The 17,641-nt window shown below is 42.6% G+C and overlaps 1 protein-coding gene across 1 annotated transcript in view; it reads right to left on the bottom strand.

Moving 5' to 3' along the window:
- Nucleotides 1-17,641, bottom strand: part of PCSK5 (proprotein convertase subtilisin/kexin type 5) — a 460,751-nt gene that overhangs the window by 112,104 nt on the left and 331,006 nt on the right. Inside the window, exons 21-24 of the mRNA XM_031014779.3 lie at nucleotides 13,794-13,896; nucleotides 7,771-7,907; nucleotides 2,190-2,396; nucleotides 679-747 (exon numbers count right to left, since the gene is read on the bottom strand). Of these exons, the coding sequence (XP_030870639.2) occupies nucleotides 679-747; nucleotides 2,190-2,396; nucleotides 7,771-7,907; nucleotides 13,794-13,896 (516 nt within the window). The remainder of the gene's footprint in view (nucleotides 1-678; nucleotides 748-2,189; nucleotides 2,397-7,770; nucleotides 7,908-13,793; nucleotides 13,897-17,641) is intronic.

The following is a 17,641-nucleotide window of genomic DNA, read 5'->3' as shown; positions in this document are numbered from 1 at the left end:
TCAAGCAATTCTCCTGCCTCGGCCTCCCGAATAGCTGGGATTACAGGTGCCTGCTACCACATCCAGCTAATTTTTGTATTTTTAGTAGAGATGGGTTTTCACCATGTTGGACAGGCTGGTCTCGAACTCCTGACCTCAGGTGATCCACCCACCTTGGCCTCCCAAAGTGCTGGGATTACAGGCACGAGCCACTGTGCCCAGCCCAACAGAGTCATTTTTATAAAGGAAACCCCTCCTCCCTCTACCCACAAACTTCTGTGTTTTACACATCAAGTTAGTTAGAGGAATTAGGCATTTCTTTGCTTGAGTTCATTCACTGTTAATCTTCCAAATGTGTCACCTTGAGAAGCTAAGGAGAGGCTGAGTCTCAGGCACCTGAAATGCGGTTGCTGGTCAGTAAGCCCCAACAACTCACTGACAACCAGAGGAAGAGGTGCCATGGCCTCCTTTTCTAAACTTGAGTTTCATAAAGACAAGAAACCCATTCATTGCTTCAAAAGCAAGTATTTCCTTACAGTGATCCTGTTTGTATTGAAGAAAGCCTACTTAAGACATTGATGGTGACACTGAGGCTGACAGCAATGACAAGAGTGCCTGCTGGGGCAATGACAGGATGAAGATGTGTGGAAAAGGACTTAGCTATTTCAACTCTTTAGGTGACAAAGGAAGAGGACATACCCAAGCTGCATCCCAGACATCCTTCTTCACAAGGGACACATTCTTCATAGTCTGGATCTTGGACTTCACCTACACAGACAGAGAAGTGAAAAACACAACTCATTTCCATTGAGTGGAGACACGTTAATTGCTACAAAAATATGTTCGTGTGTAGCTTATTTTAAAGTAAATCATAGAGCAATTATGAAGCCCAAAACCATCCTCGAGGATATATGTGGTTTCAACTTTTTAAACTCCTTCTATTAATTGAATAGATTGAATCAGCTTGATTGGGTACAAAGAGAACCAGGTTGGACCATATGCCATGCAGCTCATTTTGAAGTCAAGCTCATTGATTTTATTTATTAAAGAAGCCAGCTCTGCTTCTGGGAAAATGGAATTGGGTATGTAAATGAACAGGTTCTTTTTCTCTTTCTATCTGTGCTACTAAACACTTTTTAAAAAAGTTTAAAATCTTTTACTACATTCATAAACATTAAGGAGAAACAGAATTGAGTGTCTTAATTATTCTAAAAATGTCTTGGAGCTCTCTTCAGCACCAGACCAGGCATAATTCTTATACAGAGCAGGGCAATAACAGTCCGTGGCATTCTTACATAGAAGAGAGCCGAAACTATAAGTGTTGTTTTTAAATTTCCTTCTTCCCTTAAAAGATAAGAAACTGGGCAATAACAATAACACATACGATTCACAGAACATTTTAATATTTTCAAGTGGTTTTAGGCTGGTCCTCACTGGCTTCTCAAAGCCACTCTGTCTTGATGCTGTGCTCTTCCTTTGACAGATGAAGACACCAAGGCATGGGCAAATTAGATGAGTTTTGCCTAGGGTCTCATGTCTAGTAACTGGGAAGGAGAAAACTGTTGACCCAGACTTTTGGATTCTAATTTTATTTCTCTCACCTATATCCTGTCCACAATCCCCCCACCCACCAAGATCATTTTCTTTTTCTTTCTTTCTTTTTTTTTTCTTGTTTTTTTTGAGATGGAGTCTTGCTCTGTCTCCCAGGCTGGAGTGCAGTGGTGTGATCTCGGATCACTGCAACCTCTGCCTCCTGGGTTCAAGCCATTCTCCTGCCTCAACCTCCTGTGTAGCTGGGATTATAGGCATGCAACACCATGCCTGGCTAATTTTTGTATGTTTAGTAGAGACAGAGTTTCACCATGTTCCCCCAGGCTGGTCTCGAACTCCTGGCCTCAAGTGATCCACCTGCCTCAGCCTCCCAAAGTGCTGGGATTACAGGCATGAGCCACTGCACCTGGCCAATTTTCTATACACTTAAGTGCATTCCTATGACCTTGGATTATATCTGAGGAAACCCAGAGAAAGGGTGTGTGAACAGAGAGGGAGAGAGAAAGTTACCTCTCTCCCCACTAGGGTTGGGAGTCACCCAAAATCATCCCAAGTGCTGACATGGAAGCCAGGAAGGCAATTCAAGTCTCCAGGACATCCAGGGTGCAGCCCCTCCTCCCATGTTCGGGTGCTGGGCAAGGGCCCAGGAGCAGGCTTACCTTGTCCACACTCTAACTTCTGGCACGTGTGGTTGGTGGGTGCTATGAAGTAGCCCTTCATGCATCTTGTGCAGACATGCACGCTGTGACAAAGCTCACAGTTGTCTGGGCAGGGCAGGCAGGTGTTCCCCTCAGTGGCATAGTGGCCCTCTGGGCAGCTATCTCGACACTCTCCTTGGTACAGGAAGTGCTCTCGGCCATAGTTGTCTGATCAGTTACAGGGGCAACGAAAAGAGGGAAAATGTACAAAGTTAGCCACGAAGCTATTATAATGTAAGATATTATATTTTAAAAAGATGCGACTGAGTGCTTTTTTTCCTAGTGGATGAGGGGTGTAAGGATGGATTTAATGAAAAGTGCAATAGCTACATCCTTGTAGTTGAGAAGTTTTCCTTGCAGGGAATTATTTTCCAATATTTTATATATTTCAGTGAACAGCGACTACTATCTGGGATGTCATTGCAAAACGATGCTCTGTGAATAACTACAATTCACATTGTGTTTAACTACAATTCAAAATGTGTTTAACTTTCCCAAAGGCTCCTTTTGGTATCTGTGAAAGCTCTCAGACTTGAGGGCTATAGAGAGCCCACGAGAATAAACACATGCGTAATGATCGACACTTTTTATGAAAGTGCAATCTTTTAAAATGATTTTGAATTGTTATCGGTCACATGCTTGCGTTAACCATCTAAGGTCTGAATTTCTGCAGAGCTGCCAATGCCGATAATGACAAGCTTATTGAAGCAGTAGACCAAGCACACTTCTTTGACTCTTTTACGTGCATTCTTGAGGGTTCCTGACTTCTGTCAACATTGGATTCTATAAGAAAAGAATCAGCAGTGCCCTCAGCCTAACAGACCATGGGAATTTGTTTCTGGAGGGAGTGAAAAAGTCTAACTAGTTACAAAGCATCACAATTAGTTACAAAGGATTCTAATCCGTTAGGAATACAAAAACAACAATAAGATGACTACTGATGCATCTAGAGGTCTCCTACTCCCACCCTCCTGGAGTTTTTGTGCTGAGTGTGCTCGGGGTATCCATCTTCTCTGAATCAGATTTCCCATATGTCCCTGCCTCTGAAGAGCAGCTGATCTGTGTTACTCAGAATTACCGGGGTCTAGGGTTCATTCGTCAGGTGATCTACCACATGGAGATCCAAAATCATTGACCTTCAAGATGCAAGGCTGCTGAATTTGTGGATAAAGATAGCACTAACCCCATGTTGCAAGTGCAGAAACTGAGAGTCAGTATAATGTTAAATTGACCCACGTGAAATTGCCGATATTTAACTATTTTTTACCTGTGAGCATGGCACTTTCACATCATTTATCATAATATTTCTTATTTATTCAAAGCCATAGTTGAAATACATTTTCTTTTTTTTGAGACAGGGTCTCATTCTGTTGTCCAGGCTGGAATGCAGTGGCATGATCTCAGCTTACTGCAACCTCCTCCTCCTGGGCTCAAGTGATCCTCCCGCCTCAGCCTTTCAAGTAGCTAGAACTACAGGTGCGTGCCACCATGCCCAACCGTTTTTTTTTTTTTTTTTTTTTTTTTGTATGTTTTGTAGAGATAGGGTTTCACCATGTTGCCCAGGCTGGTCTTGAACTCCTGGACTCAAGTGATCTGCCTGGCTTGGCCTCCCAAAGTTCCGGGATTACAGGCGTGAGCCACCGTGCCTCGCCTGAAATGCAATTTTTAAAACACGCTTTTGGATTATGGGCTCTCAAGCTACCTTTTTTGCTAATTGTGATTTTCTACTAGAAGGCTACTGGTTCCCATAGGACCAAGAAAATAAAAAGGGCTTCCACAGAGGTGGTGGAAGAAAATATTCTGCTGTTTCTAAATTAGACATAGAAGAGATTATCCTCTAAGGAAAGAAGAGGGTTTGGAAGGACTAATGTGCATTTGGTGATTCTATAGCTATCGATCAACATTGTGGAGCACAAGACTCTGATCTGGTGGAACCTGGAATCTCTGAAGATCACAAGAGGGTCATCCTTCCAAGTTAAGTTCTCAGCCACCTTATGAAACCGTTGCAAATGCCATTTCCATCCACCATGACTCATTCAGAAAAAAATCTTTTTTTCAGAGATCCCCAATTTCTCTGGTGTAGGTAGGAAGATTTGAGGGAGAGCAGTGAGGAAGTCTACCTCTTCTCCATCCCCTGCGCCTTCACATGACATCAACTCAGGATCCAGATGCTTAGAGGGAGTCTAAGGCTCTAAGTATGTATTGTGGAATTTGGCAATATTCAATTTTTCCCCTATATCCAACTGGATCATCAATCTTAAAAATTAGCAACGACGGGCCCAGATTTAGAAGGAAGTGTTCTTCAATCCCATTTTTGTTGTTTGGACATGGCTTTATTGAGGTGCCTCTTTGGGTGTTATAATTTGGGTTTAAAGAACAGAGATTTGAGGGGGTCTCAGTGTTTAAAATACATAGACCTACAAAGGGAGGTCACTTAGATGCCTTGGCCATGACCAGCTTTTCCCACAGGTTTGATCCAGGACTATGTCAAGATTCGGTCAGATTTTGAGTAGCCCTCCTCAATTAGTTATGGATGATAATTTGGATAGCTCAGAAATTTAAATATCATGCATAAATTTTTGGCTACTTGCCCAGGGTCTTCAACTTTAAGTTATTATAATAGTATGTAGACGAAGCTATTTCCAGTGGTAGAAGGGCTGATACTTTTGTTAGGCACCAGAAACTTTCCTGGGAAAACAGGCGACAAGAGTTCAAATGGGATAGTAGGGGACAAGAGTTTGGATTGGCTTTTGTTTATTCTGGAGAGTAATTCACTTTTACCAGAGCATTTCTTGGCAGCTGATTCTGTTAGGTGAGAAGGTGGACCAGCATGATGATATTGGATGTCCATAGAAGAAAAGGAAGGGTGAGGGTTGAAGGCATGAGGCGAAAAGGACTGCTGGAAAGGATAAAAGAAAGGTGCAGGGATTCTGAAAATAAACTTGATGAAGTTGACTACCACATTTTGCTTACTGTAGCTGTTGTGTGATTGATGGAATTTAGCTTTGGGTAGTTTGGTAGCGAATAAATCTGGAAGAGAATTGGAGTGAATCCTCAGCAATATAGCTGGAGATGTACACTTCCAAAAGGCATCATACCTAAACCTTAATGAAGTCACAATTAAACAAGGGATGCAATCTCTACAAATTGGTGGGAGGGGCTTATGAAGGTTGACGGGACACCCCGGCTGGAGGATTTTTAGCCTTTTATTAAAGCTTCCATTTATGGATATGGAACTTCTTCAATTAAATCATCCATCTTCTTCAGCACTGTGTTATCAAGGTATCTGCTACACTTGCTTCACTAATGCTTCTTAAGGACATCGCACTCTCAAGTAGGCAGAGCTACCTCAGGGCTTGGTAAACAACACCCCACCTCGAGGAAGCCTTCTCTGCTCATTACAGCTGGAAGTGATGCTGCTTCTCTGATCTGGGATAGGATTTCTACCATGCATTTGGTCTTCATCTATTATTTTCTTGTTTTGTAACATATGAGGACAAACTTCCTTGTTAGACTGTAACTCCTTGAAGATGAGTATCATGCTATCATTTATCTCATTTTCTCTGGCATTCAGGGCATAGTAACTTGTAAATAGAAGGGATGCAATAAATGTTTAAGATAATGGATTAAACACAATTTCAAATAGGAAAAAAAAATAGAAGAAATGTCAGTGCATTTATAGGTAGATTGGTCCAAGTAGTTGTAGGATGCTTAGAAGACTAGACGTTTGTTTGGTATCTAAACTTCTTTCTAATTCTGTGCTATATATGGAGATGTAAAAGTGATTTTTGGATGCCATCTTGTACTTTCTCTTCTTCTTCTTCTTTTTTTTTGTTGCAAATAAGAAGAGGCATAAAGAGGTGAAGTGACTGGTTTAGTACCTTCTGTCAGTAACAAAGGCGGGACTTGAACCCACATTTTCTGACTGCTGGTCTTAACATTCCTTCCATTGAACCATTCATTCATTAATTCATTCAGTTATTTATTGTGAGACTTCCATATACCAGACACTGTGCTGGTGCTTAAAATACAGCAGAAACAAGGTAGAAACCATGCCATGCTCTTATGGGGCATAGAAACTTATGGACCAAATAGACATCAAATGTGTTGAGGCTCGTAAAGGGGGAAGTGCAGCGTTCCCAGGTTGCTGATGTGAAGGCCTAATCTAGGCAAGGAGGTTAGGGCAGCCCTCACTGAGGAAATGATGTTGAAACTAAGATGGACTAGGAAGACATCAGCCAGACAACAAGTGGAAACATCTCAAATGAAGTCTTAGGAGCAAGAGAAACTCAAATGCTCAAAAGAATAAGCAGCTACAAACAATAACAGTAATAATAATAAAAATAAGAATAGTTAATATTCCAAGTGCTCACCATGTGGCTAGCCCTGTTCTAAATGCTTTATTGTTTTATCTCATTTCATGTCATTTAATTTTCATAAAAACTCTTAAAGAAGTAAGCATTATCATCATCTTGTAGATGAAGAAGGAAACAGAATAAGGCAGTCTAGAAGTAAAATATGACAGATATTTGTCATGTTTTGACACATGAAACACAAAGCAATGAATTTATATACAGAAATGTGTTATCTCCTGATCTCCTGCAAATGCCTGGTACTCTCAATGTGTTCTTCATTTTTCTTGGTTTGTTGCAAGGAAGAATAAAGATCAATAATTCTCTTCCACCAGAAAAATGATGTAAGGATGATGATGCTGGTAACTGACAGCCTCAGGATCAGTGAGACAACTGGGAATGGTGGGGACTGGGGAGAGATGGAGAGCAGCCTCTTTTGGACTCCAGGTAATGATTTGGGAAACGCAGGTCCAGTGTTGGCAGATCTTTTGAATTTTCAAGAGACATTAAACCCTCAAGTTTTTATTTGCAATGTCCCAATTTTTAAATTTGACTCAAATTTAAAAAGTAGTATATAGAAAAAAATAAAATATGAATCTGGCCCACATGAGGTCGGTAGGGGACAGGCATATGAGTTGAGGCTGGAAAGGAGTCAAGGATCAGAATGCAGAGAACCCTTGAGAGCATGAAATAGAATCCAATGACAGCAGGAAACTTTTAGTGCAGGCAAATCTGGGACACAAAAGGTCACATTTGTAATCATTTGAAATGATGACCTTGCTCTGCCGAGCTCTGGCAACTTCTAAGTGGCATACTTCCCTTAAAGACAGAACGTGTCTTTCTTAATTCCCCAGGTCTTCTCTTTTACCTCCACAAATCTTAACTTCACTGTCTATCTCATGTCTGACCTCATGCTTCTACTTCCTTCTCTCTCCTTCTCTGGAAAGGCATCTCTTAGCTGCTTTCTCATCTTTTCCAGGGCACCGAGTCTACACCCGAATAAGGTGAACAAGCTTTTTGTGTCCTGACAGCAAGCAGAAAGTTCAAGGTTGTACAGGCTCTCCAGTGAACAGCTGTCTGATCTTAACCCTCAACCCCAGACACAAGGCTTTTGGGTCAAACCAAATGATGGCCATCAGAAGAGGAACAGGTTTGGGGTCAGGAAGACGGAGGAGCAGCAGTCCTCTCACCTGCTCCGCAGGAGGTGCAGTGGGTAGGGCCACTTCCTTGGCATCTCTGGCAGGTGTGGTGGCATGGATGGCATTGGTTCTCAAATTCAAATTTCCATGAGGGACAGTTCGAAACACAGCGGCCATCATCAAAAATCCTAGAGGAAAAGCAGACTTTTAGAATTCATCAGGGTGACTTTCCAGAGTGGCCCTAAGTATCAGAACATGTGGTATCCATGTTTGCTGGACAGATTTGACTTCATTGTTCCAGAAACAAGGGGGATGCCTGGGAGTGATCATCTTAGAATATGTGAAATATTAGTCACGTACCCATCCTTGGCCCAAGATTTGGACCTAACAGCCAGCATGCCAGAAACTGGCTGGGAAAACAATCCCGAATCTGCTTCCAAACAAGCTAACTGGTGCCTACAGGGACAAAATCCAGATTATAGGCCCCAACCAAACCCAGCCAACAGTCAGATGGAGGTCTCTAAACTTTCCACACACTCAGTGGGTCTCTGAGAGAGGCCTTGGTGAAAATATTCTTCCTTTATCTATCAGCATGCTCATGCTTTGCAAGGGAAATGTCAGCTCCAAGGGCTCTTGACGAGTGAAACAAAACACTGCTTTGTAGCTCGGATGCTACTTAGAAGCCTGGCCTGTGTATATTGCAAGTAATCAATGAACTCTGATTTTGAGTGTCATGTTTTGCAAACATTTCCTGAGATATGGAGTACTGCAGTCTCCTTTTCTGACCATGAACACCTACTGTGAACACCTACAAAGGGCATTACAGGTGAGTTAGTATACGGGCTTCTAAAACTTTGGTTTTACATATATACAATATATATCCTAATGTCATTGTTAATATTTTTATAGTTTTGCTTCATTATTCTTTGCAAACTAATCATAAGAGCAAATGTGACTAAGTAAATTGTATCCAAGTATTCTGTTCAGAAAAATACAAAATGTTTACCAAGTGCAAGAGTCAGATAGGTAATATGAATAGATGAAGTGAGCTGGGGGCTGCACACCCAGAGTTCCTAATTTAGTGGGTCTTAAGGGGAGGCAGCTGAGAATTTTCATTTCTGACATTCCAGATGTTGCCAGTGTGCTGGTCTGGTGAGCACTCTTTGAGATCCGCTGCTCAGTGACAGTCTGGATTACTGTGGAATTCGCTAAATGATTCCTATGTAATACAGGTGACATCAAATTGGCATCTCTTACAGCTCCCTTAGAATAACAGTTATTGTATCAATTGTGAGGTTCACTGAGCACATAGCATACGCAAGCTCCCATGGGCGTAATGCTGCCATCCAGGCCTGGGACATCTGAGTGGGCCTGCGAAGAAAGGGAAGGATGTCTTTTTCTCTCTACTACTCCTCTCCACTTATGCTGGACACCACATGAAAGGTCAGGTGTAGGCCTCAAGCAACTTGTTCCTGTATTGGCACTGGCTTGTTTAAACTTCACTGTTTCCAGAGCTAGAACCAACCCCCTGAACTGGGGGGTGGGCCATTTCAATCCCAGGTTTGGAAGAAGGTTGGGTGGGGCAAGGCGTCCTGAATAGTATGTCACTTGCAGTCTTCCATCTCATTCATTCCCACACCCTGAAAGTCTGTGTTATTTGCATCTGTTTGGAGGCAGAATGGGATTCAAGCCGACAACCTAAGACAGAAGTCCACCTCTCTTTTGGATTCCTAGGCCCTCATGTTCTGTTAACCATCCGCAGCACCACTGAATGAACAATCCTTTTGGTCCACTGCAGAGTATGAGTCCCAGTCCTAAACAGACACTCACACACATCTGGCTGTCCATGTCAAAACAGATCCCCTGCACCATGGCATAGAATGAGATGCCTGTGCTCCCAGCCCAGATTTTTAGCGGATGGCACTAATGCCAAAGGGGAATATCCCAGCCCCACCCTGGCACCAGTTACTGAGCTAGAAGACTTTTCAAGGAATAGTCTGGATGTGGCTAGTTTAAAATGAACAAACAAAGAAACAAAAAAACCCAAAATCTTTCTATAAGAAAAACTGTGGGAGAGCTTTCTGAGGATTTTAAGCAAGGAAGCTATTCAGTGTTCTGCTGAAAAAGAGAATGGGGCGAGTTTATTCTGGGGATTTATTTTCTTACTAAAATAAATTGAGAAAGGGATGTGAAGTACATCATCATTTTATCTTTTATGGCAGTGGTCCCCAGCCTTTTTGGCACTAGGCACTGTCATTTGATTTGGCTGTGTCCCCACCCAAAATCTCATCTTGAATTATAGTTCTCATGATCTCGAGTCGTGGGAGGGACCCGGTGGGATGTAACTGAATCATGGGGGCGGTTATCCTCATGCTGTTCTCGTGATAGTGAGTGAGTTCTCACGAGAGCTCATGGTTTTATAAAGGGATTTTCCCCCTTTGCTCAGCACTTCTCCTTCCTGCCACCCTGTGAAGAAGGAGCCTTTCCTCCCCTTCACCTTCTGCCATGATTGTAAGATTCCTGAGGCCTTCCCAGTCATGCAGAACTATGAGTCAACTAAACCTCTTTTCTTTATAAATTACCCAGTCTCGAGTATTTCTTCATAGCAGCATGAGAACAATCTAGTACGGACCACTTTCATGGAAGGCAATTTTTCTACAAATGGGGGTCAGAGGATGGTTTTGGGATGATTCAAGTGCATTACATTTATTGTGCACTTCATTTCTATTATTATTACATTGTGATATATAATGAAATAGTTATGCAACTAACCATAATGCAGAATCACTGGGAGCCCTGAGCTTGTTTTCCTGCAACTAGATGGTCTCATCTGGGGATGATGGGAGGCAGTGACAGATCATCAGGCATTAGATTCTCATAATGAGCATGCAACCTAGATTCCTCACATGGGCAGTGCACAATATGGTTCACATTCCTATGAGAATCTAATGCTGCTGCTGATGTGACAGGAGGTGGAGCTCAGGCAGTAATGTGAGCAATGGGGAGTGGCTATAAATACAGACGAGGCTTCATTTGCTCACTTGCTGCTCACCTGCTGCTGTGCAGCCCAGCTCCTAATAGGCCATGAACCAATATCAGTTCATGGCCTGGAGTTTGGGGACCCCTGTCCAAGATGAGATGACAGATTGGTTTGGGGGGGAAATCATTTGTCTTGGGAGAAGTAATCTCCCATTAATGGGAACCATTAAAAACCACTCAGAAATAGGAGAGGAAGCAGATATAGAACACTTCCATGTTTACGTAGGAAAGGGGCTGTCTTTTTGACTTGATTTGAGGAACATATCAATCACATAATTATGCTTTAAACCATTCCCTCCATGTCCACGCTAACAAAAGCATAGGTGAGATCTCCAGTTTTTGTAAGAGGATGATTATTTCTAAAGATAGAAAGATAGGGAAGACAGTTATGCTTAAGTGAAGGCACTGAATTATGTCACCACGACCCACCCCACATTCTCCAACCTCCCCCCAAAATATTGCTAAGAAACTTGAAGAAAAATCCCATTTCAAATGGCCACAGTTTTCAACAGACACCAACAAATTTTCCCTAGTGGCAGAGAATAGATATTTTGCTCTATAAAAGTAGAAAATGGGTCTGATGAAAATTTTCCTTAAAGCCAACTCAAGGCATCTCTGGGACCACCAGTCATCCAATTCATGGATTCCTGAGATGCCCAGGCAAGCTCATCTCTGCAGGGGAAGAGCTTCTCTCCCCAACTCATGCCAGCTCTTGACCTTTTCATAGGAAGTGAACCATTCCAGACCAAACAGGGCTGAAAGAAAGGGAGAATGCAGTGGAACCAAGTGCTAAACAGCTGGGCAGAGATGATCTTAACACTGGCGCTGAGTATTCCAGAAGGCCCCCGGATGTGTGTGTGACATGAACTGTAATGAAAGAGACAGCATGTCAGGGTTAGCTGGTCCTCTTTGCTGATTGTTGACTTGGCCTAATTAAAGCCATTAAAACAGCACTTAGTGTAATTTCTTGGTTCTTTAATATTCCAAAAGAATGAAATCTAGTAAAAAGATTTTTTTTTCTCTGAATTCATTGAAATAGATCAAATACAGTGTTTGAGCATGGGTCAGAAAAGAGGCAACTTTGAAATATTTTTAATTAGTTCACTGACTCTCTAACTCCTTCAGGACTGGGCAGGGAAATTAGGTTGGGCAATGAGGATCCTCGCATCACAGAGCTTTGCATGTTAAATACAGTGGCAAAGAGGGCACTTGCTTTCTGCAGGTTTTTAATTGTCTTTAAGGAGCTAAACCCAGTGGTTTATAAAATTGTAAAGGAAGGGTGGTAGCTGCCTTATTAAACAAATGTTAAAATATTCCCCTAGTTCAAAAGACGTCCAAACATGCATTGGAATTTGATTGTTGGTATGGTGGGGAATTGGAGAAAAAACAGAACTTCATTTTGAGAATGCTATCTGTATCTTAGAGTAAGTCCTGATGCTTCTTTAAAGCAAATTCAATATTTAGAGGCATAGTTATTTTAAAGAGACACTTGGAAAAATATGCTTATGGTTAGCATTAAAAATTCTTAAAACTGTTCCTTTGTGTCTTCTTCAGTCCTTTCTCCTTCCTTCTTTCCTCTTTTCCTTCTCTTATTCATTCTTTCCTTTCTTCCTTCCTCTTTCTGAGGGAGCTATTTGGAGAGCCAAACCTATGATATTGATTACACCCTTCATCAAGTTCAATAAAGCACATTTATTGAATTATGTGTTGATCACTGTGGGGAATAAAGGAACAAACACACCACAGCACCCGCTTGCAAGAATATTATAGTCCTGCAGAAGTAGGACAAAATGACCATAATGCAAAGCAGAGGGCATCTCCATCCCAGAGATGCAAAGTGCTTGCCACTGGAGCAACCTCATCACCCTTGCCTGCGAGAGACCTGCTTCCTTTGCATTGGGCAGGGCAGTGATGAGGCCATTCACTGAAATACTCAGCAGCCAAAAAATATTCAGTGCTAGGCTCAGAGGAGCATTGACTGAAAATACAACAGGCCTCCAGCTTTCTTTATTAGAAATTCCCAGTGTATTAGCAAAGATGCTCATTCCATTTGCATACTTGCTATTCCCTCATTAACTCAGTTAGCAAACATTACTGAGTGCCTGCTATTATCCCCGAACTGTGGTAGGTACTAGAGATCAAAGATGAGTATCTCAAGTGGCTTACAGTCTAATGAAGAGACAGCTTTGTAAATGAAAACCTTCAAAGGCTACAGCTGCTCTTATGGAAGCTTATGGAGAGCAAAGGGACATAAAAATGGTTAATTTTTGCTGGGAAGAGATTATTTTTACTGGGAAGAGGTCAGAAATGCGTTTAAAAACAGTTCACCCCTTGTAATCCCAGCACTTTGGGAGGCTGAGGCGGGCAGATCACCTGAGGTCAGGAGGTCAAGACCATTCAGAAATAGGAGAGGAAGCAGACATAGAACCCACCATGGCCAACATGGTGAAACCCCATCTCTACTAAATAACACAAAAGTTAGCCAGGCGTGGTTGTGGGCACCTATAATCCCAGCGTCTAGGGAGGCTGAGGCAGGAGAATTGCTTGAACCCGGGAGGCGGAGGTTGCCGTGAGCAGAGATCGCGCCACTGCACTCCAACTTGGGTGACAGAGCAAGACTCTGTCTCAAACAAAAAAAAAAAAAAAAAAAAAAAAGAACAGTTCACTTTTGAACTGACTCTAGAAATAAGTAGATACTTGACCAGCAGATGGAAATGATGACTGAGGGATGGGTATGCAGAAAAGGATGAGATTTCAGGCATCAAAAGTGGCATCAAAGGCACCCTATTCATTGATGAGGAAATCTGTTCCATGTCCAGGGAACTGGTCCTTGTGGTGGGGACTGGGCGTCATGGGGAGAGGATACTACAGAGCTGGGCTGTGCCCAGATCAAGGAGAATATCTGTGGAGTGGGAAAGAGTTTGCTTCTTTTTCACTGCAGGCCCATGGGGTGCTGCTAAGGTGGTGAGCACCTCCTCTCTCCACCCTGCAATCCATGAGCTCACACCACCAGGAGATCCTGAGAAGCCACTTACCTTGTCATGGGGCAGGTAGTGCAGTCTTCCTGGGTTGGTCCCTGGCACTTGGCACATGAGGCCTCACAGGTCTGGCAGTGGCCATGCTCATCAACATATTCTCCTGGGGAACAAAATCTAGTTGTTTATTTCATTTCTACATGGCAAGGCTGCCTGGGCTGTCAGTCTGAGAGCAGCCAGATCTCTGTGGCTGCCTGAAAGCAATGCAGACAACACAGAGAGGAGAGGCCCTGAATGGCTTCAGCTGCTAGTCCCAAATCCTGACTTTATCATAACAACTGCTCCTCTCCCGGGGGCCCCAGAAGTTGGAACCTCAAAAAGTTATGAGGCAATGACATATTTCTGAACCTAGTCAACATGTGTTACAGATTTTATAAGTAGGGAAGGCCAAGCGGGGCTTCCCACCAGACCCCTTTACTGAACTCCTACTGACTTTTCCATTAAAAGCTGAGGTCTCCTGGTCCACAGAGGGCCATATAGCCTTGGTTCAAGTCAAGCAACGAGCAGGACCCACCTAGATCTTGTCTTACCACCCCATGGGGTAGAGGTGTGGGAATCATGGTTACTGGTCAAGAATGGGTGCTGAGTCTTGGCTGACATTGGGTGATTGTAAGCTACATCTCACTCTGAAAGAGTAATAGTGAAGAAATAGCCAGGGAATTCTTCCTTTAATTGGAAATTTTATCTTTCCCAAGGAAAAACACATATGGGGCCCTGCAACAGAAGCAAATCCAGCCTCACAAGTTTCTTGGAAACATTTTAAGAAATTACTCCCACAGCAAAGGTGGCAGAGGGAGGCCAATCTCATGGAAAGTAAATCTCATAGACTCAAAGATGGGCCTCTACTCACTGAATCCAACCCTCATTGCACTCATCCTAACCTGCTATTGTCTTAAAAAAAATTGACAGGCTTCTTTGGTCAGATCCACAGAGCCACTTTTTCTGGTTTAGAGACTGGTCATGCCCAGAAAATATGGTTTCAGATTTTGGCAGAGACACAACCTCCACTGGACCTCAACCCCCTCCAACTCTGACAGCCCCCATAAGCCGTGTCTGAACACTGTCAATCTGAGATCCAGCTGGTGGGGTGAGATAGCAGGACCCGCCCAGGGTTTAATCAAGTTGTCTTACTGCAACTCCAAGATTCACTGCCTGATTTAGCATAGTTGCATTGAAAAGAACCCTGGAAACCTAGACTTGACTGGTGAGGAAATGAGGGAAATTCATCCCTCTTTCCCCCATTGCTTTACTGGACTGGTACAGCTAGCATGTAAGTAAATCTTATATATGTAAATTTTACACTTGCTAGCACTAAACCCCAAAGACGACTGTGAAGAGACAACTAGAGTTTGCCTTTACGTAGCAGAAAAAGCCTTTCATGTAGGGTTATTCTATTCATTTTGTTAACTGAAGGGAAAAGTGCATGTTCAGAGTGATGCAAACATCTAATCACAGCACACCCTGCACACCCCGGGCTCTGTTCCTCTATATCTCCTCATTGTTACCAAGGTACGGTTTGGACTGGGAAACTTATATACAGTTTTTAGAATGGGAATGGGACTGTGATTCTTCCTTCAGGACTGACTAGGAAACTTCCCAGGAGACCTAGGCCCAAAAGAGTGCATAATCAGCAGGGGCAAAGGTGTACCAACAGGTATGCAGGTTGTTCACTGCACAAGGTGCCTACCCACCCGAATGGTCCAGTGGAGGCTGACATCCAGCCCATTTGCTTCACCATGCCAGGCACTCTGGTGTAGGCTGCCCCTGCCTCTGTAGAGGGACACCTTTTATTAACTCATACAACGGTGTTGACTGGACTGGTTACATTCTTGGTAACCAGTAGTCCTGAGACAGAAAAAAGCTGTGACCTCCATCTAGCAGAAGTGGTGATTTCAAGCTGAGACTGTGTCACTGACTACAGGCATCATCATAGTTATGCAGCCTTCTTTATATTTATTCAGGCTCCTTCACTTCACCTCTTATTTATGGCTTCCACTATTGTTGTAGGAGGCACAATCAATTGAGCAGGGTGATTATCAGTCCAGGTACCAGCAAAATTAAGAGCAGAGGACCCAGGGCAAACTCAGTGGGAAGAAGCAGACCTTGCCTACAGGGGCCAGTGCAAACGATTTGTGTTTACAGTTAGATGATATCTATGTATCTTTCAAAAAAATATGCTGAGTGGAACAAGAATGGAGAGATTCATAGAAGCTGAAAACCTCACAAAAATCGTATTCTAGAGAAATGTGGACTCAGAGAGCACAGCTTATCCATTCATTCATTTTATGGATATATTTTTTAACACTACATACATGCCAGCTACTAAGGGAGATGTAGAGACATACAAATTAAAAAGACCCTACTCGTGGGTTCTCAAAGATTTTATGCGAATGATTTATAGATAGTTATAACACAATTACTAGCCAAGGGACTTCTACTTCCTCAGACAGGCCAGATTAAAAACCAGAACAGAAGAGCAAGGGTGTACACAGGACTCTGCTAGACCCAGAGGCAAAGACAATTACTTTGCCTTGACATCAGTGCCTGTAGGAATGGACAGAACTCCTCCTATTCATCTATCCTCATTTCCATGATGTGTTGGATCCAATGCTAGGATAGGATTTTAAACTAAAACACCTTGCTCTGCTAAATCAAATTCTACTTAGAAGGTTCTGAGAGTTATATCATGTCTGCACTCAAAGTCTTTATCATACAGATGAGGCATCGTTAGGTTAGTCGAGGGTTATTAAGATATAACTGTGAAAATTTTAAATTTTCTTCTGGATCTCTTGTTTGCCTTCTCATTGGCTTTCATAAACCAGTAGGTGGCTTTAATACTCTGGCTTTGCATGTCTTCAATCTACTCAACTATAATGGCCTCTGTTGGCACTCACAATGTGCTGCCTTAGATATAATGACCACAAAAGATTACCCCATCTCCAAGATTTTAAATACATCCTCCAGACACAGCTTCTTATGCCACACTATAAGTCTACATCATCCCAGGTGACTCCCTGTCACTGTGCGATTATCCCTTCATTCATCTCTTCCAATCTCTAGCTTGCATCCCCCACTTGGGGTAGGCCAAGCCATCCCAAAGCCCAAGTTCCACCCATTCTTCTGCAAAAGGAGACATCACCTCCTCATTTGCAATAAGATGTCTGAGTTCCCTTGGCTTTTTTTTTCTTAATGTCAAAAGTCATCTCTGTCTTCTCTTTGGCTTTTTACTTATCTTCTGTCTCCAAGAAAGGTCTGCCACTCTTCCTGGCTATTGTCAATTCCCCATCTACTGTTATAATCTTCTTTCCTCAGAATATTTCTCCACCAGTTCCTCTGTGTTTAATCTCTTCCTCACATCTCCCATCCTTGTCTGATCTACAAAAGTTTTCTGCTAACTTAAACCTTCCCAAGCCCTTTCCCTCCCTGATAAGGGACTTGTAAAACTTGTTTTTTCCTCCTACTATTTGGAAACAAAATGGTGAAAACTTCATGACCTTGAAGCTTATGTAAGAGAGTCAGTGTAAGACAACTAAACTGTGCCTGTCTCTCAAGTCTGCATGCCTCTTCACGTTAGAACAGCTGATGAGAATAGATGAGGCTTCTCCCATTCTCATATTTACGTAGATGTTTAATTAGTTACATAAACAACTGCCCCCAGCTCTTACAGGCACAAGTTTTCACTGCATGTTTGGAACTGAAGAAACCAGATTCCAAGGACACAGAGAAGTTGCTCTTTTTTGTTGTTTTTGGAGCAGCAAATTCTTGTCATCTGTCTTCATTGCACAATGAAGCTGAATGTTTATGACAGGCATGATATACAAAATTCTTACAAAAAGTCAACTTTTAAC

The sequence above is a fragment of the Gorilla gorilla genome, chromosome 13, assembly GCF_029281585.2.
Source record: "Gorilla gorilla gorilla isolate KB3781 chromosome 13, NHGRI_mGorGor1-v2.1_pri, whole genome shotgun sequence".
NCBI classification, from domain to species: domain Eukaryota; kingdom Metazoa; phylum Chordata; class Mammalia; order Primates; family Hominidae; genus Gorilla; species Gorilla gorilla.
This window is presented reverse-complemented; position numbering and strand designations above follow the sequence as displayed.